Genomic DNA, 26,599 nt, shown 5'->3' on the forward strand with positions numbered 1-26,599 from the left:
CATATGGCAGCTTCAGAAAGTGTTGAACGCCACCCGCTGCATCCACCCAATGACCGACTCCACGACACCCCACCGGTGTCAGTGGACCACCACACATTGCTACCTGGTCTGTGGGAAACACTGTATATATATATATATATATATATATATATGCATGAGCAGAAAAATCTCTAAAATGGTTCAAGTAAAAGCCAAATTAAAAAGGCAAGTCTTAACCCATAAGAACCCAGACCCAGTTATCCTAAAAGGAAAATTATAGGGGTTATACCACAGAGCAAGTGGACCACATAGAACACATTTCTGATGTAAAAAAAAAAAAAAACTATCCCTAAATGACAAAGATCTGTGATGTGACATAAATGTTACATAGGGCGTTTATGGTATTCATGTTTATAATAGTTCTTTTTTTAAAAAAAACAAGACATTTTCTGCTTACAGAAACACAAATTTGCCTTTTTCTTTGCATCTCCACAACATTTATCAAAATTGTGACATTTACATGGCTGTTTAACAACAAATTATTTTTCAGATTTGTTTTTATGTAGGCTAACAAAATAATAATCAGAAAAAAATAAAAACAAATAACAATTTGCCTTTTTGTTTGCATCTCCATAATTTATATCAAAATTGTGACTTTAATTTGTTCAGGAAATATGGTCAGAACAAGTTAAATGCAATACAGGACACCCTATTAATGGATTAGAATTGTTAAATGGGTTTAAACTTAGCCTTGTAACAAAAAAATAAGCTTTTTGAAATTAGATACTTTTTCACACTTCTGTTTCCAGTCACATCCATATTTTGGAGAAGTCACTTCTTGTCAAAGTCAAAGTCACTGTCACCACACCAGGGTGTTGAGTATGCATTGCTTAGGGATTTAATGATTTAATGTGAAGCATAAAGGTGAATATGGGAAATTCTAGAAGATTTAAAGTGTTTGTTACACGGGTGTCACCATGGGTTCTTATGGGTTAAGTTTGCTCTTAAAAATATGAAAATGGACAGTTTTTCCCCCCCCATTTTGGTCTGTTGCTTAACACATGGCCATTGGGGGGCAGCAGTGTGCCACCTAGACGCAGCGTGGTCTGGCAGAATTAAAGACGGCGAAGAAGAATAAAATTACGTACTTCCTGTAGCCCAGCCGCCACCGCCGGGTCATGTTGGTGTTCTCAGAGAAGAAAGGAATCAAACTTTAGCTGACAGGCAAGATTAAAGCGCTTGAGCCAACACGGGAACAAAGCGACAGCGAAGTGCCGAGTGACTCGTTAACCTTTATTCACGTAACTTGAGAGAAAAGCTCATTGGGTTTTCAGGTCGCGTTGCCTCAGAAGATACCGCTATGGCCAAGGTACAAGTGTTAAATGTTGCTGTGCTGGACAACCCGAGCCCATTTGGAAATCCGTTTCAGTTTGAAATAACGTTTGAATGCATGGAGGATTTGCCGGAAGGTGAGTATTGTTTTCAGCTAACTTGCAATGCCCATTATCTTACTCTTTGTGATATGTTAGCTATTAGCTACCTGTCTGGGCGCATTCTGCCTCCGTATTAACTTTGCAGATAGACGGGGTGCGTCGCAAGTAATTGATAAGTACGCTGTTTTCGACGATATGTCAATATCAGTTGTCTTTGTGGCTAAGTTGGTGATATTTCATTTGACAAGCTGTTGAAAATTGGCGCTGGCGCGTTTGTGCTCAATGCCCCGCCTTCTGCCTGCACTGATTGGTTCGTTGACGTTCTTCGGAGTTTTTTCCTGGGAGCTGATTGGCTATTAACGTTATGTTACTGTAGCAACAGACAAGCTTAACGAGTTGCCGCGAACTCCGGACAGAGACAACAAGGAAGCAATGTATGAACATATTAAGCGCCACCATCGACCCATTTAACTTAATTAATCGAGGGAACTTTTGAGATAATCATATACATATAATAAACTTAGTGGTTGAAGAGATTAAATTAAATCAGTTTCGTGACTGAAACTGATAAAAACAGTGCACACCGTCGGTATCGGCCGTTGTCATTAGGGCCCGAGCACTAACAATGCGAGGAACCTATTAAAATTGGTTTGTCTATTATTTTCCCCCCCAATCTAACGCCTTTTGGGGGGCTTTATCGTATTTTTTAACTTGATATTTGGCCATCAGTGGAGCAAAATTTTTATGATTTAGTTTTTATTTTTTTAAAGATTTTTTTGTGGCATTTTTCAGTTCAGCACTGTGTAGGGCTTATCTTGTTTTTGTTGGATACAGTTTTAAAGAAGTCTGAATGTCTCAATTATTTTTCAAGTTTCACTGTTGCATGTGTGTGATGTCAGATCTGGAGTGGAAGATCATCTATGTGGGTTCAGCTGAGAGCGAAGAATACGACCAGGTTCTGGACTCTGTTCTAGTTGGCCCTGTACCAGCTGGCAGACACATGTTTGTGTTTCAGGTAAGTAAACTGTTGTCATGTTAACTGTCATTTCATACAGCTAGATCACAGATCCCATTCATTACTAAGACTCGGGTTGCAAAGGGGTGGAACATTTCCAGAAACTTTCCATAGGAAGCTAAGCTGGGGAATTTTGGAGATATTCAAAATCCATGACATTTCAACATTTATTTGTAAGTGGAACTTTATCAAGTTTTAATAATTTTATTGAACAACAAAAACATGAACATTGAGTTAAATATTACTCCTCCCACTTGACCTTAAACATTCAAAAATAAACTAAAATGACCGCTCCGCTTCCCCACCACCTGCACTAAAAAAAAATCCAGAAGTCCCATTCAACATGTGATGCAACAATGCACAGTGCGTGTAGGGCGCGTGGCCTCAGTAGCCCTGCAGTAAGCAGTGTGCTATGTGACTGTGATTGAGAAATAGTAGTTATTAAAATGTACTTGCATGAAATCTTGTTTTTCTAGTCAAGAATATGCTAAATATAAATAAAACAAATTCCCATAAAACGTTTCCAACTTGGAAAATTCACAGAATTTTGCATCCCAAATTAGGACTAAAAAGTAAAGACATATGGGTAAATGTATTTGATTTCCCTGGTTAATTTTTGCTTGGTGCTGATAACTGATAACTTTTTTGTTTTGGTTTCTTCCTGTTTGCATTCCTGTTTGCCTTTTCAGGCTGATGCTCCTAACACAGGGCTGATTCCAGAGAGTGATGCCGTAGGAGTGACTGTAGTCCTTATAACCTGCACCTACCGTGGACAGGAGTTCATCCGCATCGGTTACTATGTCAACAATGAATACACGGACCCTGAACTACGGGAAAACCCACCTCTTAAACCAGACTACACTAAGGTAACACATGCATTTAGAGATGGCAGTCAGTGATATCTGTCATCAGTAGAAGTGTAGGGGGCCTGCTTGCAACAATCTTGCCTGAATCACAACAGATCTTTGTCTCATTTTTGTATAATTAAAAAAATCCTGCAATACTTGTGCACCAGAAAGCTTAAACATGCAGTACAATACATTGTTGTTCTTTCGAAAAGGGTTGAATTAAACATGCACTGTCTTCTACTGCCCTCTGGTGCTCTGAAATTAGAAGTTACAGAAGTTAGGGCTGCAGTGGCATCAAGAGAGAAGTCTGACACAAACCTTTTAGAGTAAATGTATATCAACCTTTTCTTTTCTTTTTTTGGTTGTAGTAGGAGGAAACTGAATGTCATTTAGTTTGTACTGTTGGTTAGACAAAATTAGGAATTTGAAGATTCTTTACTTTTCTTGACATTTAAAAGATGACTGATAAATCATATATAGTAACTGGTTAAGTTGATGATAATGATCACCAGTGACACCACTCGGGCATTGACAGAGTTTTGAAGTGTGATAACCTACAATAGAGACATGTGCCTCTTAAGTCCAACACTCCTTTTAAGCAGGCATTTGTTTCGCAAGCTTTGACCTAACAAAATAATTGGCCTGCTCAACTCAAAAAGCTTTAGAGTCTAAGGGATGCTGACCCCAAAATTATACAACTAGCAAATTAAGTGGTCAGCACGAACAAATAGCCATATTGGAGTTGGGTTGATTTCTGGTTCTTCAGGTTTGATTTGGTGTACAAGCCTAAACCAGTTTGATTTCATTTAAGCAGGCTCAACCATCATTTGCCATCATGCCTCAAATTGAGTATTCTATGTAAGCGACCTGTGCCGACAGTGTCACAGCCTTAAATTTCGACTTTCTTTTTAAGTGTTTCAAAAACTTAAAGTTAACTTGGGCGAGCAGCAAAGGTATATTGACGGCAGGCAAAGTATATCTTGCGAACCATTTTTCATTTTATTCTGACAAGACATGACTGAGTTTGTATCAAAGAAAACTAAAACGGCACCAATATGGAAACATTTTGGATTAAAGAGGTGATTTTCACTTACTGCTTCCACTTCTTGTGTGTACTGGCAGTTGGCAAACAAGCCAATGGGTGCATTACTGCCACTAAGGTGAGTGAAGTCACTACACATTCATTGTTTTTCAGCCCTTGACTTTCAAGAAACGCTGAACAATAAGTGGTAAACAACAACAACTAAAAGGGCAACGTGGAGTATATTTCAGTGTATTTAATTAAAATAATATACTTTATTGTAGTAGATACCTGTTCTACACAAGTACAAAAGAGCTGTAAAGTGAAACATATACTGGCATTAGTTAGCTAATGCATCGTTTTTCCTCCGTTTTATTTATAAGCTATATGCAGAGGCTGCACTGCTGAGAGTTCAGTTGTGTGTACACTTGCCAAAAAGCATCAGGTTGTTAATGTCAGCCATGCTTTTTTGTTGTTGTAGTTGTTGTCTTCCACACAGAACTTGTATTAAGAAAATGAATGAAGCAGTGGGAAATAGTTACTGGATGGAACTCCAGTTCTATGAATATAGGCGTAGTCCTCTAACTGCTGTCAGTAATTAATTTTATTTAATGGTGTACGTTTATAAGATAGGAGTATTAAATCCTTGAACAGAAAATATCTGTGATCCATTTGTGGACTATGGACAATCATGCGATTAACCCCAATGGCAGCCCTAGTTTGCATTCAAAAACAACAACATATGGTCTTAGCCACAGAAGGTATTGTTTAAAAACTGCTTGGGAGCTGAAGCTGCTGACAAAATGTTTTTATCTTGTTGAAATATCAGGTTTAGATAATTATTTAGCTTATAATGTAGACATAAACAACTCTACTATTACTGTTTTTTAGCTCTTTAGAGAAGCCTGATGAAATGAGTACTATATGACAAATCAGGAGCTTCAAATTAAGCCAGTGGAACAGAAACCATTTTGAACGTGTCCGTAACTTTGACGAGAACCTCTGTGAGCCACTCTTAATTTAATAATATTTTAATGATTTATCTGTCGAGAGAAACAATCCTTGTGATGCTATCAAGGTGGCCCCATATTAATTATATATTGATACGATCCAAAAACAATATACTTTTGTTACAAACCGATTCGAATCGATACAGTCTAAGAACGATAGTTTTATTTGATTCTACGGTTAATATTTGTTGTCGATACTTGTGAGTGTGTCACTCACAAGTCAAAAATCTGTTTTATTGTGGGTCTGAACAACGAAAAGACCACAAACATATTTCTACATTTATAATAAACGAAAAGAAAGATCGTTCTAGAAGCTTTTTTGTCATTTTCATTTGGTCCCACGTGAGGCTGATCATTCCTGAGTGTAGCTTTGATCTGAGTGACATTTACATTTTCCCTTAATCATCTAACCTAATGAAACATTGGCTGGTGTTCAGCGGACACAATCATGTTCTGGGATATTAAATAATGAATTTATCGCCAGGATAGTCTATATACAGATGCAAATAATAGGCAAATAAATAATATAATCGCATTCCTGTGTCCCTGAGCAGGACACTGTTCACAGTATAAATACACAGTGCAGGTTGTTATTCATGTGCAGGTGTTTGTTAAACAGTGAAAACACTTATCATTATTAGTGCATGTGTACAGCTGTTAATGCCGACTGACAGCTGATCCAGCTGTGATCCGCTGCCGTCATTAGAAACGAACATCGCTTCACATGCGTTTTTGGAGGGAAGGACGTCTCGTGTCTCTTAAAACATTTTCTGCAAGTGCACGCCGCAACTGAGGGAAGCGGGGATGCAAAATAAGAGACTTGGGAGAGACTGGAGAGACCCATGGAGTTGTGCGAGAACCGTTTCGCGAGCAGCTTCAGCTCTAGCGTTGTTTTAGAGACGCTGACGCAAACTGTAAGTGTGTGAAGCCGCCAACAGATTCAAAGTCTTGCAATACCCAATCCATGACTCTCCAACCGATTCATCTAGGAATTCATGGCTGATTTGTATCTCACTCGTTAAGCTGAATATCCGGTCGCAATTAGTACAGCGTTCTAATGGAAAGTGTTTGACAAATGAGGGTGTTGGGTGTTTACCGGGCACAGAGGGTCGAATGAAAAGACAAACTATAACCCTGACATTTCACCAATGTTGCTTCTGTTCTCCCAGCTCCTGAGGAATATTTTGGCCTCCAATCCCCGTGTCACTCGCTTCCACATCAACTGGGACGGCTCAGCAGACAAGATGGAGGACAGCGAAAATGTTGACCCGTCCCCCAACATCAGCGGAATGCTCCCACCATCCTGTATACCAGGAAAGATGCCCCCTCTTGGACTGATGCCGGACAACTCAATGGACTGCATGTAAGAATCATCGGATTAAGATAATGGATAAGAAGCTCTTATTATCTGTACACTCACCCACACCGCAAACACACAATTGGACAAGGAGGCCATGGATATAACACATGGACATAAAAAGGCAGCAGGGATGTGGCAGCAGTGACATCATGTCTATACAGCATACACAAATGACATGGATCTGGAATTTTTCCAAACCATTTTGTCTCTTGTCACAGTTTTTCAACACACGCATACCTGAACAACCAACATTGCCTTATTTTACCATATCTCTGTCTCGGGTAATGTCAAAACTGAGCCAGAGAAAGTTTGAGTCATCAGGGCGGAGTTCTACAGACCACCACATCCTCACAGCCCTGAGACTGGCAAGTCATACTGGTACACTGATGTTGACCTGTTTGGTACCCATATTGTGCTGTTCATTTTGTCCTCTTGAGCACAGATCAGTTCTATGGGCAGTGCTACGTATGTCAGAATAGAAGGCACCAGCTGCTTATAACAAAGCATTTCATTGTTCTTAAGGTTTGTCTCTTCTGATGTAAATTTGTAGGATCTAGATTACCTGTGGAAAAAGATATTGGGTTTGAAATAAAGAACCATGTTCTGAAGGCCTGTTGCAAGAGGTAGCATTTTATGCTGTTTATTTGATAGCTAAAGCTTAAATTACAGATAACTTTGCCTCTTCAGACAGGCATCAGTACAGATGATGTTCTTTAAAATATTACATAAAATGTCTGTTATTATACACAAAACATTAGGTGGTTCTGCAGGTCTAGGCTTACTGTAAATAATGTTTTCCCAGCGCTTATTTTGTCTTCAAGATAAGAAGGCATGTTTTCTTTTTGTACTTAACTATATATTCTCTGTCTCAGTATTTGTAATAGTGGCGGATTTAATAAAGTTTGTTTTGTGGACCTTGTGTTGCTTTCAGGCAAGTTCATATGAAATCTTGAAAGTTTGGAAAAAGCTTTATTTTAATTATGTTTAAATGTTAGGGATATGTTTGAATTGTAATGTTCCTAAAAAAAAAAAAAAAAAGATTTTCAACATATTCCAGTGTTTCATTTGCACAGTCAAATCTTTTCATATTTGAAATGAAACAATACTGTCATTTCTTGTCTTTTGCCGTTTCACACCAGACGCATACTTGGCCGGACCAGAGCAATATTAGTGACATGGGTGCCAATTTCTTTTTTTTTGCAATAGCTTTTGCAGTAACAATTTAAACATGGGACATTTTTGGTTTAGGTACCTTGAAAGTGCTTAATTTTCAGTCTTCAAAAGCTGTACAAACCTTGTGCTTAAACAGCTGCTTTCCACATTGACTAGTGAAGAAGAAAGCACAGCAACAGCAGTGATTCTCAGCACGTGTGTGTATGTGCGCATCGGCCCACTCTTTCCCCTCCCCTCTCTGGCTCTTTTTTTTTTCCCAGTTTCATTCATAAAATGCAGCAGCCTCACTCCACCATTTCCACTCTAGCCTCATGTTGCTAGGCAACTGCAGCACAAGAGGGAGGGGGACTATCTGCTCTCACCCATTTTATCTCTTCTAAGTTGAAGGGACTAACTCCTCCGTCCATCTGTTACCTCTAAAAAAACAGTAGCAGGAAATATTTGGTATCAAAATCTAGGCACATTTACTGTACATAAGTACAATTTGAGGTACTTCTACTTTTTGAGTATTATCATGTAATGCTACTTCATACCTCTACTCCACCACATTTCAGATGTTAATATACCACTACATGCATTTGATATCTTAAATAAGTTGCTTTGGAGAGTCAGATTAATAATAAAATCTGTAGTAACAAATAAATGATGTATTATCATAGGTTAAGATACTTTAAGATGGAATGTATTAATCCGAGGAGAGAATTAAGACTTGTATATGATATAATAGAAGTTGGGTCCTCTGTTAAAAGCTGCAGCAGTAAAGTGATGTACATAATAGTGCATCAGTAATCATAATTTATTTCTATAAATATATATATATTTAAATGAACCCTTCTGCATAATGAGTTATATTTTTGGTATTTTAAATGTGTAATTTGAATGTTAATACTTAACTTTTTCATGTATTATTTTCACATTTTGATGAATCGTGAAAAAATGGACAATGAAATCTAAGTAGGTGCATAAAACCAGATGTGCCAGTGAAATCACTCAACACAAATATACTGTACCTCACAAAATGTAGATTATACAGCTGTAGTAGTCCTTTTCACAGATTAAGGTAATTGACTGTAGAGACCTTATATGATTGTGTCAGACACTACAGTAGCTTTAGGGATTTCCTATAAACAGGAGGCCAGTACCAGGCCAGATTTTTACCATTGCAAGCTTAAATTATTATTGAAATAAAACATTGTATATGAAATAGGGCTGGGCGATATGGACCAAAAGTCATATCCCGATATATTTAGGCTGAATATCAATATACGATATATATCCCAATATTTTTATCGCAAAGTGAGAGCAAATGTTCAGTCAAAGTCAAAGCCAGATATGATATGTCACAAGTAGTTTTATTGAAACTGTTTATTTAACTGAACATTAATTCTGTATAACAACAGGAGAACCATTTTTTTAAAAATCAAGTCATAAAGTGCACATTTTAATAAAAAAATATCTTAAATAAATTCTGCAGCTTGCCTGGAGCAAGGATCACAGTGCAAATTTGAACTATATTGATATATGCGATATGGTCAAATTCCATATCACATTTAAAAATATATCAATATATCTTTTATATCGATATATATCGCCCAGCTCTAATGTGAAATTGGGCTTTTTGGGGGTTCCTGATAGTAAGGGACCCTTGGGCATCTGCTGCACTCGCCCTGTGGGTACACCAGGTGTGGGTAGGATGACAGAGATGCTGGAGGATTCTGACCGTAAAGGTCGTTGGTGCAGACAGACAGTACGAGGCTCTGCGTGTTTTCATCCAACACCGATTGTAAAAAAAAAAGATATTTTCTTTTATTTCCTGTGATTCATTTCCCACCAGATAAACTCTTCCCTCCATGCACGGCCGTCTGTGGTCTGTTTAGAAGTCCTGCCAACCAGACCGCGCCGCGCGTGCGTTAAATTCTGACCAACATTTCTAAAAATAGCTCGCGGTTGACGTCACTCAGCCAAACGTGTATCAGTCGCTTGGCGGCGGTGAGGAAAGGGAGGGGGGGGGGGGGGGGGGAGGGGGGGCATTCCTGTCAATCACTGCTGACAGCCAATAGATATCCTCACATTCACCGAAATTCCCACGGTTCGGCCGCGCCAAGCCAATAGGGAAGAGCAACCGGAGAAAGGGGGCGTGTACATCGACGGGAGGAAAATAATCGCTGACGCTCCCTTCGCTTGCTTTTTGCAGGGGGGCGGGACGCTGCCGTTGTTGATGGATTGGGAAGGGCCAATCAGAGCGCACCGTGGGACAACGCCGTAGAGAGATAGCGAATCCGCAGCCTGGCTCCAGCTGTCAATCGACCCCGGTTCTGGGGGAGTAGGCGGGACGTTCGCTCGGCTGTAGTTCCGTCATCTCGCTCGTCTCCGAGGCTACAGGGGGCCAATGTTGATTTGGGCGAATTCCCGTCGTTGTCGGGCCCCACCGAGGATTATTTTTTAAAAGCTGGGTTCGGTAACGAAAAGTGGCAGACGTTTGATTGAGAATATTGCACCCCCGCTGTCGGTATAGCTGTTTTTTGGGCTGGGGGAGAGGTGGGGAGCCGGGGGGCCTCGCTCGGAGGGGGCTGCAAGGAGGGACAGGAGAAGACTGGATCCTCCGTGTTCAGGCCAACTGCGCCGAGGTCGGCCTGGCAGTCCAGTGAAGCCCCAGAGATACCGAGATACCACAACGATAGGTCCCCGTGGATTTAAACTCGATATCGGTCGCCGGTTGTTGATGACCGTGGAGTGAGTGAGCCCGCTGCACTATCTCACCGTCTCGCCGTGGCACCGCATCAGCAGCTGTCAGGCTATTAAAGATCAAGACCTCGGAGTTAACGATTGGTAACCCTTACAGTTGGATTTAGGAAATACCGTTCAGACCTAATCGAGCTTAGACCGGCTTGACAAGGCTGTAGGGCGGCCAAAAAGCCACGGATCGCCCGTTGACAAGTTGTCATCATGGGCAACGCGCCCACGGCCAGGAAGGGCAGCGAGATGGAAAGCGGTGGGTACCGTCGCCAGTACGCATCACTCCTGAGCAGCACCTGCTCTGTTACAGCCTCATGAAATGATCACAGACGATGTCATACAGCAGGCTATATTACCTTTACATAACAAGCCATACACTGTTAATTAGAGGCCTGTGCCTGCTTTCCCATTCACCGAGATCCACTGACAAGTCCTTGCTGCAAACGAATTAGCTTGTGCCATGCTCACAAGAACCCTTATTGTCATACATTAAAATTCAGGAGCTTTGCACGAACTTCTCTAGACATTGACTTCTTACTTGATTTTTGTGGATGCTAAGGTAGGATGAAGCAGGATGTAGAGCTTCTTCATCCAGCCAAATCTCTGTATGAGCTGCAAAACAGCCAACAGCAATTGTGAGCTGCAAGCATCTTGGAATATTCACCGTATTTAAATATTGGCAATATCACAACACTCTATGTGTCAGATATTTTCCAAACACTCCAGGCCTGTTGCTCCACTCCTTTAGAAAGAGATGCTGCTTAAACAGTGAGTGGGTGAGCTGAATCTAATCTACATGAACCCATAAAGTCTGCAGGTTTGGCTTAGCTGGTATCAGCGTATCTGCTGTACTGTAAGTCCAATGCCACTTTACTGTTATGCAGACAGGTGCAAGTATGCTAATGTCACTGGACTGGAATATTTATTAAAGTTCTTAAATCTGACTTTTGGTTTGCGATGATGTATCAAGTACATATTATTGTTTTTTTTTTAATTTGAACAGCAGAAAGCCACAATAACTGGTAATGTATGTGTATCTCCTACTCAAGTCAGTCTGAATATTGGCTGGCTCTGCTGGGTACAATGTGTCTATTCTGAAACCATGCACTGCTATTGAAACAGTGTCTTGTCAACCAGACATGTTTTTTTCTACAAACAGCTAAGAAAGGTGACAGTGATGATGAAAAGAGTTTATGAGATATGGTTTAAGGAGCTCTGAGGGCATCCTCACGTTCACAGCTTCCTAAACAAATGTCATGTACTCTTGGTCAGTGAGCAGTTTTGCCTTTATGTGAGGCTTTGATGCTTCAGGGCGAGTAGTTGCTTAAGCGTTACTAGTTCACTTAACTCAGCCATATTTTCCCAGCAGGTTATAACCCTTGACCTGCTGGAGGAAATACTTAATGCCTTAACATTAACCAACTTCTAGGCTGGTCATTAAAACGAAATGAACTAAGTTTAAATTATTTTGTTTTCCTCTCTGCTTAAAGGGGTACTCTAGGGAATTAGTATTGCACTTGCATAATGTTGGGGGGCTCACAAGAGACGGATTTTAAAAAAGGAATGGCCAATATTGAAGCAGTGAAGGATGAGATTTTCTCACTGTTAAGGCCCAGTATGAGAAAGCTTTAAAAAATACTGGATCCTACAATTCCCATAATGCACTCCATAGCATCTTTCATTAGAACCTCACTGCCTGTAAAAAGCCCTCATCTTTCAAACTCCACCCTCCCAGTTTGTAACGCATCTGAGTTCTTTTTACAGAAATCTCTCTCCATAACTTTAGAAAACATCACAACTTAGGTTCGTAGTGCTCTCCATAATATATTAAAGAAAGGTCATGCATATGTAATTAACAGTGGCAAATGTTTGCCGCAGTTGCCTTCAATTCTGCTTGAGAAAAGGGGAGAATAAAACATTCACTTCGCTTGTTGGCAAAGTATTTTTGCATCTAAGCATCATGCCATAGATTTCAACTTCTTCAACTAGCAAAGTCGCAGCCTCACCAAATAGTGGTTGAACCCACTTGGTGCTGAGCACATTCAGCATGAATATTGCCTCGGCAGGCGATGGTCACTCACTGGCATTTGTGTATGTGTGACCGTGCAGTTATTCCGGATACTGTCTATAAGTAATTTGCACAGTTAAGGTTCTTTCTAATGCCTCCAGTGGCCTTAGAAATTGAGTGAACTAAATTAGTATGTCCCAACAAACTTTGACACACTGACACATGATCCACATTATGTGTTCCTATTTGGGGAATCTGTGTTGGTTGTAAGTTGATTTTAAGATTTAAATTCACATTTAGTCATTTAGCAGACTCTTTTATCCAAAGGGACTTACAGAAAAAAAGGGAAACAATCAAGATATAGTGCGATAAGAGCCATTAGTGCAGCAATTAGTGCTAGTGACAATTCTTTAAGGAGTAGAATTATCGTGTGGTGCGAGGAGAAAAGATGCTCTCTGAAGAGTTGGATCTTCAGGAGGTTTTTAAAGTTAGAGAGGAACGCCTTTGCTCTGGTAGGAACTGGTAGTTTGTTCCACCAATGGGGAACAAGAAATGCAAAGAGTTTGGATTGCCTTGGACGAACATGGGGCAGAGCCAGGCGCCGTTCATTGGAAGAGCGCAATGGTCGTGAGGTAGCATATGCCTGTATCAGGGATGGATGGATTGACATAGATTTGGCACAACAAAGTCTAAAACAATATAACTGAGTTTGTCCTAGAAAGCTAAGGTGCATGCTGTGTTACTTACCAGCTTGGCACCTGTTTGCTTGTCTTGTTCTCAATTTTTCTATGGGCTGTGTGTTTATCAAAGTTTAACAAGACTAGGTGAAAACCAAGTATAAGGCTGGAACCTGTCAATTTGCTTAATTGTGGCCAAATTATTACTGGGATAGCCAGTTTCCAGCAGATGAAATGTTCATCTGTAGTGGTCCCAGTATTTGTTACTAAAGTATACTTAAGTATTATATCACATGACATGGTTAAGTTAGGTTTGAGACAAATTATTGAAGACAATCAGCAAAGACATCCTATGGCGGCTTGGTAAGTCTGTGCATGCAAACGGCATTGGCAGCAACAACAGTCCATTGATGAAGCTGATCAGCTGATAGATCGACAAACACGGAGGCAACACATTACCAGCTGACTGTCAGAATAGAATAGAAATAGAATTATGGATTGACAGGATATCTCCATTCAATCAACATATAGTAATAGTCAGAGCGGCAGCCTTTTTTATTTAAGAACTGTGACAGCCGAACTGCAGTAATTTGCATGTTACAAACACACTGAGTTAGTTTGTTTTACAGCAGTGACGATGAAAGAGGCAGTTAGAGTACATTACGAAGTTGCATTGTGCTCTACCTAAGTCACCTTCCTGCTAGAGAGGAATGCTAGATTTAATTGCTGCATATTTCTATTGGCAAGTCAAAAAAGCCAATAATTGAATCAATATTACATTGAATTGGTATTTTTTGCGATTTAGCACAACTATAGTTTCAGAGTGCAATTCTTTTCTACACTGCTGTTGCAAATATAAACACCTGTAAACACGCAGCTGCTTAATTTACTTAAGGCTAAAACTAGTGCGTAGATAACTTTGCCAACACAGCCACACAGTAAGCAAGTGCAGCAACACAAGGCATAGCAAGCCAGCTAATACTGTATTACGCACCAGCAAGAAGTTCAGCTCACCCGGGACTTGAATACCTCATCCTCCCACCAGCCAAAAGTTATTTTGTTACGCTCTCCTCAATGTTCTCATCTGCGTAGTCATGGCACCACGGCTCACTGCGCTAAGTGACTGCAGCAGCAGTTAGCCGCAATTAGCTACCAGAAAACTCAGAGAGTTGAGGTAGATCAGCCGGACAGTAAAAAACAAAAACAGAGCTTTCCCCATAGAATTCTATTTATATGGCTGTCCCTGTCTCAGAATCTGCTGACAAACTTTACGGTCCCACTGACTTGTGGTGTCACCATATCAACAAACAATAATCACAGTTTTGTTTTGGACTAGCATAATTACCACAACCAACAGTTCAATGTCCCTTCTGATCCTATTCTAATTCGATGGTTGCGCCAATTCATTATGAAAGAGCAACAGCCAATGGGGAAGCATTCGCCAGCTCCAGACAAAAATAATCAAACAAGGAAAATCATGCTTTTCAAGTGGGTGCTGAGTAAAATGTAAGCAGGTTTTAAACTGGCTCTCTACAATTGGTTTCAGTAAAAATTATAACAATATTTATTTTCTGGGTTCATTCACTTTTAACACACACACACACACACACACACACACACACACACACACCACTAAAGGCTCTCTTGTGGTTTTTCTTTTCCACAGTCAAGGAGTTCCTTGCTAAAGCCAAAGAGGACTTTCTCAAGAAGTGGGAGAACCCTGCACAGGTTAGTGTTTGGATGTGTGTCCATCGAACTCAACAGGAACATGACATCTATTGTATCTATTGCAATGAGCTTTTCTTTTTTGTTTTTTGATCCAATTCTGTGTGACCAAAGATATCAAGTGAGTGTGCAACATGCTCACTTGCAATATAAAAAAAAAACAGTTTTTTCTACTGGAATTTCTCTTGTTATCTATATTCATTGTGCACTACAAATTGGTCTGGGTTTTTGTGTATTGGTGTTTTAGATATGTACATTTCTATATATGGCCAGTTTAAATTATATTAAGGCTTAGGTTATGCATTATTAAGGTCATGGCTGCTTTGAGTGACAGGTGGGTTCCTGCCTCAGCTCAGCCACGCTCTACCTCTTGTTCACTGGCACTGCCAAGGTGGCGATGACCGGAGTCACCCAAATAGTAGGCTTTAACCTATAGGTGACATCATAGAGAGTATAGCCATATTTTATACAGTGTATGATCTAGATCAGGATTGTCAAACTCCTTCCTGTTCATGGGGCACATACAGCCCAATTTGATCTCATGTGGACTGGAAAACAAAAAAAACCTTGTCTAAAAACCTATAAATAGCAAAATCTCCAAATTTTTCCCTTTGTTATAGTGTAAAGAATACATGTTCTGGAAATGATCACACAAAACCTTTAGTCACATGTATTTTGGAACTGAGCAATATAGTATTTTGCTTTTATAATTTAAACAACTTGTATTGAAATTATTTTCACTCTGGTGTAGTATTGCTGTCATCACCAAATTACACCAACTTATGTGGAAGTGATTAGAGAAGCAGGTTAGGTTATCCCCTGCCTTACAAACAATTTCCAAATTAAAAGTTTTGGCAATGTCTCTGCAATGTGGATCCAACAATAAGTTAGAAGTCCGATACAGATTCTTTCATACTGAAGCTGCTCACCGACAATATTTTTCCAAAATGTTCAGTATCTTTAAATATGACAGCTGTAAGTATTCATAGTTTTTTTTTTCTGGTGATGGTGAATAAGCGTCTGTAGCAGCATTTTACTTTACTTGTCTTTTTCTCGTTTTCTTTCTTTCTTTTTCCTGCATGAACAGTAGCCTGCGCTTGACAGTGTTGCGTCACGCAGCCTTTATATTAGCATGTGGGATCTATAATAGCGCAAACAGCATAGAGCCTGCTGATAAGGACGTCCTGACCCTCAGTGGACAAATATAAATAGCAGTGCATTTTTTCTTTTGGAAAATTGAAATGAATGATTTATCTGCAATTTTCACGCTTTGCAAAGTCATCCAGTGGGCCGGATCAGTCCCCTTGGTGGGCTGGTTCTGGCCCTCGGGCCGCAGGTTTGACACTCCTGATCTAGATATAATCTGGTAGTAAAAGGGTCAGTGTGACTGCTTTTTTTAAAAATATTTTATGCTGATGAGTCAGGGTGGATTTTACAGGCTTTCATAATAGTGTTAATTTTGACTGATCTTAACTATTATTCCAGACAGTGTTTATGTACAGTATATTCAAAATGTACATACTGTATATACATTACACCTATATCGTAAACCATATGTACCATGCTTCATAATATACATTACATACACTAGAGGTGTGAATACAATTTTATCCCGATACTTGAGTCACAATACAATATTATTGCGACTTTAAGCATTTTGCGATGGTGAGTATTGCGATACAATATTGTTAAACTGCATTTTGTGTCCACAATATTAAATCAGTCAAGAATTGTTTTGTCAAATAAGGGGAAATTCTCAGTCTATTCATCTCACTTGAGTCTTTTTATTTCTCAACAATGAGAGTCAAACCCACAGACTGACCAACAAAGTATTCAGTCAAACTGAACTGAACTGATATCAAACATGTATGGACGACAACAACTGGAGCATTTTCTCAAACTTCCCTCAACTTAGAGCTCTGAATTTTTCAGAATGAAACATAAAAGCGCTTTACACTACACACTACGCTCATTTACCCATTCACACACATTCAGACTGGTGGCTGAGGCTATCCTACAATGGTGCCACCTGCCACCATTGGGAATTCATTCACACACCAATGAACGCAGCATCGGAGCCATTTGGGTTTCAGTATCTTGCTCAAGGATACTTCGACATGTAGGCTGCCATGGTCAGGGATCGAACCAACAACCTTCCGATCAGTGGGCAACCATGCTACCACCTGCACTAAGGCCGCCCCGGGGCACATGTGCCTTTAGATTCCTTAGATCTTCTAGATTCATATGATACCAGAATCTCCTGTATATTCCTAAAGGTGAACCTGCTTTGGACTGCTTTGGCGAAAATCCTGACCCTAAATATCGATACTTGGCGGCCATGAATCAATATAATATTGCCACCCAAAATATCGCAAAACAATGCTGTATCGATTTTTTTCCCCCACCTCTAACATACACCACTGTTTATACGTAGTATGCACATACACCATACTACTACACTCAGGCATTTCCTTGCCTGTACAAAAACCTACATGATAAACAATAGATAATAAATGTGAGCAGAGGACACATTAGATAATAATAATTCACTTCCCACACCACAACCCTCCACCGTCCCATTTTCACAAAAAAATCAACTAACCCTTTTTGTTTGGTCTGTTCAGAACACTGCTTGCCTGGAGCAGTTTGAGAGGTTGAAAACCCTGGGCACGGGCTCATTTGGCCGTGTGATGCTGGTGAGGCACAGAGAAACGGGACAGCATTATGCCATGAAGATCCTCAACAAGCAGAAGGTCAGTCTGGGTTAGGGGGGTCACCGTGGGATGGAGGGTGTTTAAACACATCTGTGGTTTAAGGACACTCACCATTGTTGTTCCAACAGGACGGTCATAGAAAATATGGAGATGTGAAAATGGTACCTTGCAAGGCTTGAAACGATCATGGATATTTACTAAAAGCCCCTCTTTATATGGTGATGCAAAGATGCAGAGACTGAAATACAGGTGCAGGCTTTTTTTGTTTGCTTTTTCCTTTGAACCTCTTTGAACTTGCTTGTGCTGAAGCAGACATGGGCCAGAGTGGCAGAGATGAGTTGTGCTTATGCAGATCCCATCAGATAGTCATTTTCATACCCAATTCAGAATTAAATTGTGCCTGCTTTGCCCCCTCCTCCAATGCCCTCTTGGGCTGGGAAATAAACAGCGGGCTGCAAAAGGAGGTATACAGTAATGAAGAACCAAACGTGCACACAAAACATGTTTTATTGATTATACAAAAATATCAATAATAAACATATTAATCCGTCAAATGTTTGTTTGCCCCCAGCATTTACACATCCTAGCACCACTATTATAATACTGGTAATACTGGAATAATCCTTACTGTATACATACTTTTGCAGCCCCTTGTATATTGCCCAAACAATATGTAAATAACCAGCAGAGGAACATTCATTACAGCAATGTTAACATTGATTGGATGACGCTTTACAGGTACATCTAAAAAAAATTAGAATATCATGGAAAAGTTCAATATTTTTTTTCAATCATTTCAGAAAGTGAAACTTGTATATTATATAGATCCATTACACATAAATATTTCAAGCCTGTTTTTCTTGTCATTTTGATGATTCTGGCTTAGAGATAATGAAACCCCAGAACTCAGTGTCTCAGAGAATTAGGATATTGTGAAAAAGTTGAATATGATGGTCCTGGGTCAGTGGTGGTTTGGGGCCATGTCCTCTGCTGCTGTTGGTCCACTGTGTTTTCTGAAGTCCACAGTCAACATAGCAGCCATCTAGCAGGAGATCTTAGAGTCTTCATGCTTCCACAAGCTCTTTGGAGATGCTGATTTCATTTTCCAGCAGGACATGGCACCTGCCCAAACTGGCAAAGGTACCAAAAGCTGGTTCAATGACCATGGTGCTACTGGGCTTGACTGGCCAGCAAACTCCCCATAGGAGTCTATGGGCTGTTGTCAAGAGGAAGGTGAGAGACACCAGATGAGCTGAAGGCTGCTATAAAAGCAACATGGTGCTGTAGGCTGATCAGCTCCATGCCACCAAGTATTAATGCAGTAATTCATGCAAAAAGGAGCCCAACCAAAATATCTTTTTTTTATTGATCTTATGTAATATTCTAATTTTCTGAGACAGAGTTTTGTGTTTTCATTATCTGTAAGCCAGAATCATCAAAATTACAAGAAAAACAGGCTTGAAATATTTCACTCTAAGTGTAATGAATCTATATAATATACAAATTTCACTTTCTGAAATAATTGACAAAAAATATAGAACTTTTTCACGATATTCAAATTTTTCCATTTTCCATGGTTTTCTTAATAATAACCAAAATCATTATTGAGAAAACCATGGAAAATGTCTAGATATCAGCTCTTAAATTAAAGTCTTATGAGATATTTTTGTTGGTACCATTATATTTGTCCAAACAAATGTACCTTTAGTTGTACCAGGCATTAAAATGAACATGAAAAAAATTTAAGAAAACAAGAGTGGTCCAATATATATATATATATATATTTTAATATCAGTCTTGATCGTTCTGGTGAAAGTGACCCGTGTCTGCTTTCTTTCATATACAAGGGAATTATATGGCACTCATAGAGCCGAAAACATACATTAAACAAAATCTGTTTCCAGAAATCACGACCCAGTTGCTCAAGATAATCCACAGACCTTGTTACCTTGTTGCAGCCTTTTTACCTTGCAAATACACTGAATTACAATAAAGCTGTAGAGCATGAAGGAGGCATACTGTGAGGTTTGAGAGCATCTGTAAACTGCTGTTGAGATCGGAAGAAACAAGGTACTGGAATAAAACTTATGATGGTGGAAAAAAATTATTACCAAGTACGTTTTCCAAAATGAAAAAAGTGGTATTCTTGTAATTATTTTTGATTTTTATTCATCAAAAATAAAATGTAATTATTATATGCATTCATACAGATTCAATATGAGACACACTATATGTCCGGACCAAACCTAAATTAAAAAAAAAATTGTTATCCCTTTGAAAAATGTAATAAATGACGACTGAATTAAATTAGATGCATTCTGTTTTTATTTACATTTTTCCCAATAGGTTCTCTGGAATAAGACTTGTTTAAAAAGAATTACATCCCTCAATTATATAGCCCAAAATCGCAGATTTTTCTTTTCCCAGCATTTTCTTTTAGTACTGTGTCCTTTTGGTCTTCTTAGCTGACTTTTCTATCCAAGCCAAAACAACTTGATGCAATTATTTCTCAGTCTGAAGACATATAACTGCACTGTGATCCACAGTATTAATATTGGATGGAAACAGAAAACTGAGTTTTAATTTTCTATCCAGAAGTTTCTGACATGGGGCTGTTGGCTGTTAATATTCACGTTGAAGACAGAGAGATTATACAGCTCTGATATAAAAATAATTTACTGTTTTTTTCCTTTTCTCTCTGTCATTGCTTCTCAGGTGGTGAAGCTCAAGCAAATAGAGCACACTCTGAATGAAAAGAGGATTCTTCAGGCAGTCAGCTTTCCTTTTTTGGTGCGGTTAGAGTACTCTTTCAAGGTACGGAGACTTCTAGAAAGTGTGTGTGTGTGCGTGTGTGCGTGTTGTGCGTGTTGTGCGAGTTGTGTGTGTGTTCTTGTACTTCCTACATAGTGAGGACCGGAACACGTTTTTAACCAACAGAGTGAGGACATTTCGGCCGGTCCTCACTTCTTTTAAGGCTTGTTTGAGAGTTCAGACTTTGTTTTAGGGTTAAGGTTACAATTAGGTTTATTTTAGGGTTAAGGTTGGGCATTGAGCTGTGAAGGTGAAGGTTAGGGTAAGGGTTAGGGCAGGGAATCCCAAAGTGTGGTGCTAGCACCCCCAGGGGTGCATGAGCTGCTGCTAGGGGGTGCGTGAAATTAAAAATGTAATGGCAGTCTGATAATTACGCAATTACATTTTTTGGTAACACTTTCTATGAAGACTACATCTATAGTGCATTATGAGCGCATTCATAGTGAATTATAATGCTCATTATAATCAATCATAATGCATTATGACTGCACTCATAAACACATATAAAGCTTCATGATGCACTATATCAACAGTTATAAATATAGCTTATAATGACTTATAAATCCAAGTGTCTTATGAGTGCTCTTGACTGGTTATAAACTACAGGCTGACTGATGAGGCTTATAATACATTACAACTACTCATACCCCTCTATACACACACCTCAACAATCAATTGTTATAAGGACTCATAGGATGCCATAAGTATAAATAAATGATCAATGCATGCTTTAAGTAAAGTGAGGTTCATATAGACGCATCTATAATGCAGTATAGCTAATCATGATGTTTCATTGTTGGCGTTAAGTAAAGTGTAACACATTTTCATGCATTTAAAAGAAGCTATGCTGCATCATAAGTCATTTAGTCAGATACCAAATATAGAGAATTACACTAAGATACCGTTACATTCCTAATCTTAGTGTAATTCTCTATATTTGGTATCTGACGAAATGACTTATGATGCAGCATAGCATCTTGCCTCATCCCTTACAGTAATATGAAGTAGTTACAATTTGTTGAATCCATCGACACATTGTCTGTCAGGGTTAGACAAGAGGACAAGAATATTCAGAATTCAAAACCAAACTGCTGAAACTCTGAAAGCCGGTTAAAACATCACTGCTGTCTTCCAGTCATGTGTGGTGTAGTACCATATTACATTAAGGCTCAGTTTTAGAAAGACAGCAGGAAAACTGCTGCATTAAAACCATATATCAATGCCATTTGAAATGTTCTTTTGGTACAGTTTGTGTTGTGTTGTGCTGTGTTTGTTTTACAGCTATACATTTCCAAACAAGGGTGGTGGAAACCCTGTCTCTGCATAATATTTTGATCATTGCGGCCCTTTATCAATCAAACGTAGAAACCAGCGCAGATCTAATCGTATAATTCATCTTACGACAGGGTTCATGAGTGATTTATGTACGTGTGTCACCAATCACAGCGTTGGAATGATCGGGTGTTGATAAATGTGGCGGCTGAAAACAGGCGTCATTTAAATATCACGCACTAATATATATTCAGTTTAAAGGCCTCGCCCCGAGAGTTTGCGACATTGAAGGACGCAATGCGGCCAAAAAGTGGATTTAAAAATAACAAAAGTTTTAAGTCACCTTTATTAGCAAAGTGCACCATTACAAATAACAACACAGACGAAGAAAATAGAGATTTTAAGCAGGTACAGAAATACACAGTGACGGGGCTTTATGAAACAAAAGTATTTATTATTGTATACTCAAATATGTTCAGTGAATATTTTAAATTTGGAGCACAGACTTAAAGTTTTTACAGCTTTCTGGTTGCATGAGGTAAACAATGTTTTAAAGTAAGTTTTAATTCCAAAAGAAGAGAAATTTCTTAAAGGTAGAAAAATAAACGCTGACGTCCAACAGCTGCAACAGAACAAACTGGTTTTGTTTGGCAGCATAAAAAGTGTTTCAGTGGACAAAAAAAGCACATGCATTCTTTATCTTCATCAACTTTTTAACACCCCAGCTTTGTCGTTGGCTGTTTGTACTGTACAGACTAACCCATCTGATGGCCATTCTCCAGTTAAAGCCTTATTCAGGTTAAGCTGTTTAGATGCCCCTTAGACGCCCTGGCATTGAATATCCTTGATGCCAAATAAACCTATTAACAGAATTTTCTTGCCACGTGTCTCGTCTTGCACACTGATGGAAGAGTCAACATCAAGCACATGTTAACTTAGCTTAGTTAGAGTTATTTGACAGGAAGTTATATCTGTAGGTGTCAACCAGGAAGCAGGTGAATAATGAAATCCTGCTTGATAATATAAAAGTAATATATAAAAGTATATATAAAAGTGTTTGGACCGTCTAACAGAGATAAAAAGCCAGAAGAACTTTCTGAGATCAATGTACAAAAGACGCATTTACACTTTTTCATTGGGGCAGGGCTCACAGAGATCCTTAAAGGCATTACATTTATTTAAAAAGGCCTTAAAGGTATTAAAATATCTTTAATCTATCTTTCAAAAGTCTTAAAAAGGCATTGGAAGTCGGATTTTATGAATCCATGTTTTCCTGCTGTAAAATTCCCAAATAATCTGTACCATCGTTTTGAAAAATAAATAATTTAACAATTGGCTTAGTGTAATTTATACAAAATGTTTTTCAAACTCTGCATGATGGGGGGACATGAAGAGTGAGAAAAAAAATCACGAGGAAAACTAGCTAACAGAGCCAGGTATTTCTCTTTTGCCCACGTGTCCCCCACCACAAAAAAACTTGTTTTATATTACAATTAACATTTGGGTAAAATTATTATTAACTCCAAGTAATTCATGTCACGTCATGTTTTGGGGTCAGGTTGTCTATCTGTCACCATATCTCTTTGGAACAGAAGGGGAGATTGTGACCGTATTTCACATTTGTTCGGATACTGAATTGGTGATACTAATCAACAACTGTTGTGACTGTATAGAGAAGGGGTAGGCAACCTGAGGCTCCGGAGCCACATGAGGCTCTTCAGGCCGTCTGCAGTGGCTCCTTGTGTCTCTGACAAAATTATTATACGAAATGAATACTGATTTCTTTACATTTTTGTTTTTATTTATCATTGGCGTCGGCCCATTGGAATTTGTATTCTTCAATTGTAAAAATGTGCAGCTAACATATGGCATTAAAAAGTGAATTAAAATCTGCATCATAGCTTACGAAACTTACGAAAGTCTACGGCCCGGTGCCTTAACCTCTAAATTTTTTCAACTTCGAGTCTAGTTTTGAGTTTTTCTAGCTAGATGAGCTTTCAATTCCAAATTTCCTGAGATATTTCTTCAGTGTCCAGCCTCTTATTTGCACTTTGGCCCTCGCTGCATTCTTCATATTAATAAATGTTCATTATAGCATATTACGGTAGTCATGTTGATAGGCTCATTTAGACTTCGTTAGGCTGTTTTATCTTTAATGTTAGGCTCAAAATAAGTTTTGCGGCTCCATTCCGACATTTTTTCTTTTTTTCTCTTTTTTTGGCCAACAATGGCTCTTTTGTTAGTCAAGGTTGCAGACCCCTGGTATAGAGTTTCTGTGCTGCCGGGTTGAAGAAGCATCTACATTTTAGAATTTGTAGCTTTTTTTGGAACAGCATTTGAACATATGACTCTGGATAGACATGGATACAACCATAAGGCGGTAACGGTAGTAGGTCTTAAATTTAATTCCAAGGGCATTATTAAAGTCTTATATCTAACTTTTCTTCTTGTAACAATCCTGTAGGGTTTTTATATGGTAATTGCTAAAATAAAAGATTATTTACACCCAAAATACTTTTTCCATGTTGTCCAGTTGCCTATTCTGTGTGTGTGTGTGTGTGTGTGTAGGTGTGTGTTTGAGAGCCAGTGTCACTAACGGGTCCTCTGTCTTCCCTTCTCCTCCCCAGGACAACACTAACCTCTACATGGTGATGGAATATGTACCAGGTGGAGAGATGTTCTCCCATCTACGGAGAATTGGCAGATTTAGGTTTGTGTCTGTATGCAATCAAGTTTCCATAAAGTTGACAGGCAAAAGTATTTTAAACGCATATACAGAGATCAATTGTTGAGCTTTGTACCCTCATATAAACTATAGTTTCGTCTATTTTATACTCTTATAATCAGTTTATTCTATGCTGCTTTGTTCCCTTTAGCTCTTTTCGGTTTGATTTAGCGATGTTCACCTCTGTTCCACTAAACCACTAAACTCTGTTTCTGTCGTTCTCCCTGGGTGTGTGCGTGCGTGTGTGTGTACAGTGAGCCTCATGCTCGGTTCTATGCTGCTCAGATCGTTCTAACCTTTGAGTATCTGCACGCTTTGGACCTGATCTACAGAGACCTGAAACCTGAAAACCTGCTCATAGATCAACAGGGCTACATACAGGTAAACAACAACTTAATATGTTGTTATATATATATATAAATTCCTGCGTGCATTCATAGAATTGTAGAGGCCCAAATGTGGTGAATGAATCATATATATATTTCAGTGGGAGTTGACAATTGAGGCGACAGTACCAAAAAGTACTCAAAGTGCATTACCACTACTGTCGAATACCCAAAATGAGGCGGGTCTCCCTCACCGAAACGCCCCTAATTTGAATGTGAGCCAGCTCTAGCGGCGGTTTGACCAGCCGTTTTTTGGCCCTGTCAAAGAGCAGGGTCATTTTTCTCCCCTCGAAAAGCCTGGTTGCTGATTGGAGACATAGTACTTGATGCCACAACAACACACGCCACTTTAAGAAGCCGGCGAAGTAGCGAGTAGTCACAACAATAATCATCGCCGCCATGTGCATGAACTCAGCGACAAGAAACACATCCAGCTCTGCTCCTTCCATCTCGGCATCTCTTTCCTTATTGTTTATGTTAAGCATGTCTCCCGTGTTAAATCTGTCGCGTATGTGAAATCACGGTCAAAACTCTCGCTAAGCGATTACGAGACGATCGAAAACCATACGTCACCTCCGGAGTCTCGTAAATCCCTCTGGGGCCTTTTTTTGTAATGGAGACACGCCGAGTGAACGGCCATTTGAGAGGTTTTGGCCTGAAACTTTTCCAGGGACCACCTTTTACTCTCATGGAAACGTGCCTTATGTGGTTACTTGGATTTCAGTCTCTGCAAACATGCAGACTGGGAATTCTGCTGATGCAGTTAATTCAGTGGATTCATTGTTTGGTCTTCAAACCACCATAAAACTGAAAAAAGCAGTGTTCCTCTGGGTGCTGGAAGTCCTTGAGCACCTGAATTTCAAGTTTTGATAAGTTCTTGGATTTGATATGTACTTTATATAGGATGCCAAGTCTACTTGCAAACAAGGAACAGATTTTAAAACATGAATCTGTGGTGTTTTCCTTTTTTTGTCTCGTAGAATGTGGTCACAAAATATACGTTTGGTTGAGCACAATAACAACAATAACACCAAAAATGTAAGTTGGAGGAAAAGTGAAATAAGCAGTATACCGTTTAAACTTTATGTTCCATATATAAATATGTAACTCACCACTGCTGTAAGGTGAAAAAAAAACTTGAAAATGCTTAAAAAGTTTAACTTTGGAAAAGATGTAGGGAAATCTGAAATGGCAATCATAATTTTCTCTATGCCCAATGTGATGTCATCACACATCTTATGTTGTGTGACCAAAACCAGCTATACAATTTCCCTTGAAGGACAAAGAAAAGCACCAAACACCCTCACATTTAAGAATCTGGAACCATTTACTCATTGGCATTTGTGCAAAAGAAATGACACGAATGATGTACTGATTATCAAAACAGATCCTGCATTTTTTTTCAGTTAGCTTATTTAAAAATTGACTTAATTGCTGCAGCTCTCTATTTATTGGCCAATTATTTACACAATCATGTACAGCATCTAACATTAGCCACATAAGCTAGCTAGCTAATGTCATTATGTTATACAGGGATAAAACACACAGATAATAATACATCATATTTTTTATTTATAACGCTTTTTAAAGGTACTCGAAGTCGCTTAACATAACAGAGAAGGAGCTTTAAAACATAAGCATTTGCTTACCAACTGTCCCTTAACCTCTGACTTCAAGAAGTTTGAATGAAAATGGGATTTATGGGT

The 26,599-nt window shown here is 39.1% G+C and overlaps 2 protein-coding genes across 2 annotated transcripts in view; both read left to right on the forward strand.

Annotated features, from left to right (window-relative positions):
• The first annotated feature begins 704 nt into the window (after positions 1-704).
• asf1bb (anti-silencing function 1Bb histone chaperone) lies at positions 705-7,580 on the forward strand. The gene is made up of 4 exons (XM_059335741.1): positions 705-1,448; positions 2,312-2,427; positions 3,117-3,293; positions 6,476-7,580. Exons 1-4 carry the CDS (start codon positions 1,340-1,342, stop codon positions 6,671-6,673), a joined length of 600 nt encoding a protein of 199 aa, XP_059191724.1. The 5' UTR covers positions 705-1,339; the 3' UTR covers positions 6,674-7,580.
• Positions 7,581-10,189: 2,609 nt separating this feature from the next.
• prkacab (protein kinase, cAMP-dependent, catalytic, alpha, genome duplicate b) overlaps positions 10,190-26,599 on the forward strand; it is a 28,473-nt gene continuing 12,063 nt past the window's right edge. The window contains exons 1-6 of the mRNA XM_059335773.1: positions 10,190-10,831; positions 14,927-14,988; positions 17,610-17,738; positions 20,415-20,513; positions 24,410-24,492; positions 24,762-24,888. Of these exons, the coding sequence (XP_059191756.1) occupies positions 10,786-10,831; positions 14,927-14,988; positions 17,610-17,738; positions 20,415-20,513; positions 24,410-24,492; positions 24,762-24,888 (546 nt within the window). The 5' untranslated portion in view covers positions 10,190-10,785. The remainder of the gene's footprint in view (positions 10,832-14,926; positions 14,989-17,609; positions 17,739-20,414; positions 20,514-24,409; positions 24,493-24,761; positions 24,889-26,599) is intronic.

This window comes from Centropristis striata, chromosome 1, assembly GCF_030273125.1.
Source record: "Centropristis striata isolate RG_2023a ecotype Rhode Island chromosome 1, C.striata_1.0, whole genome shotgun sequence".
NCBI lineage: Eukaryota > Metazoa > Chordata > Actinopteri > Perciformes > Serranidae > Centropristis > Centropristis striata.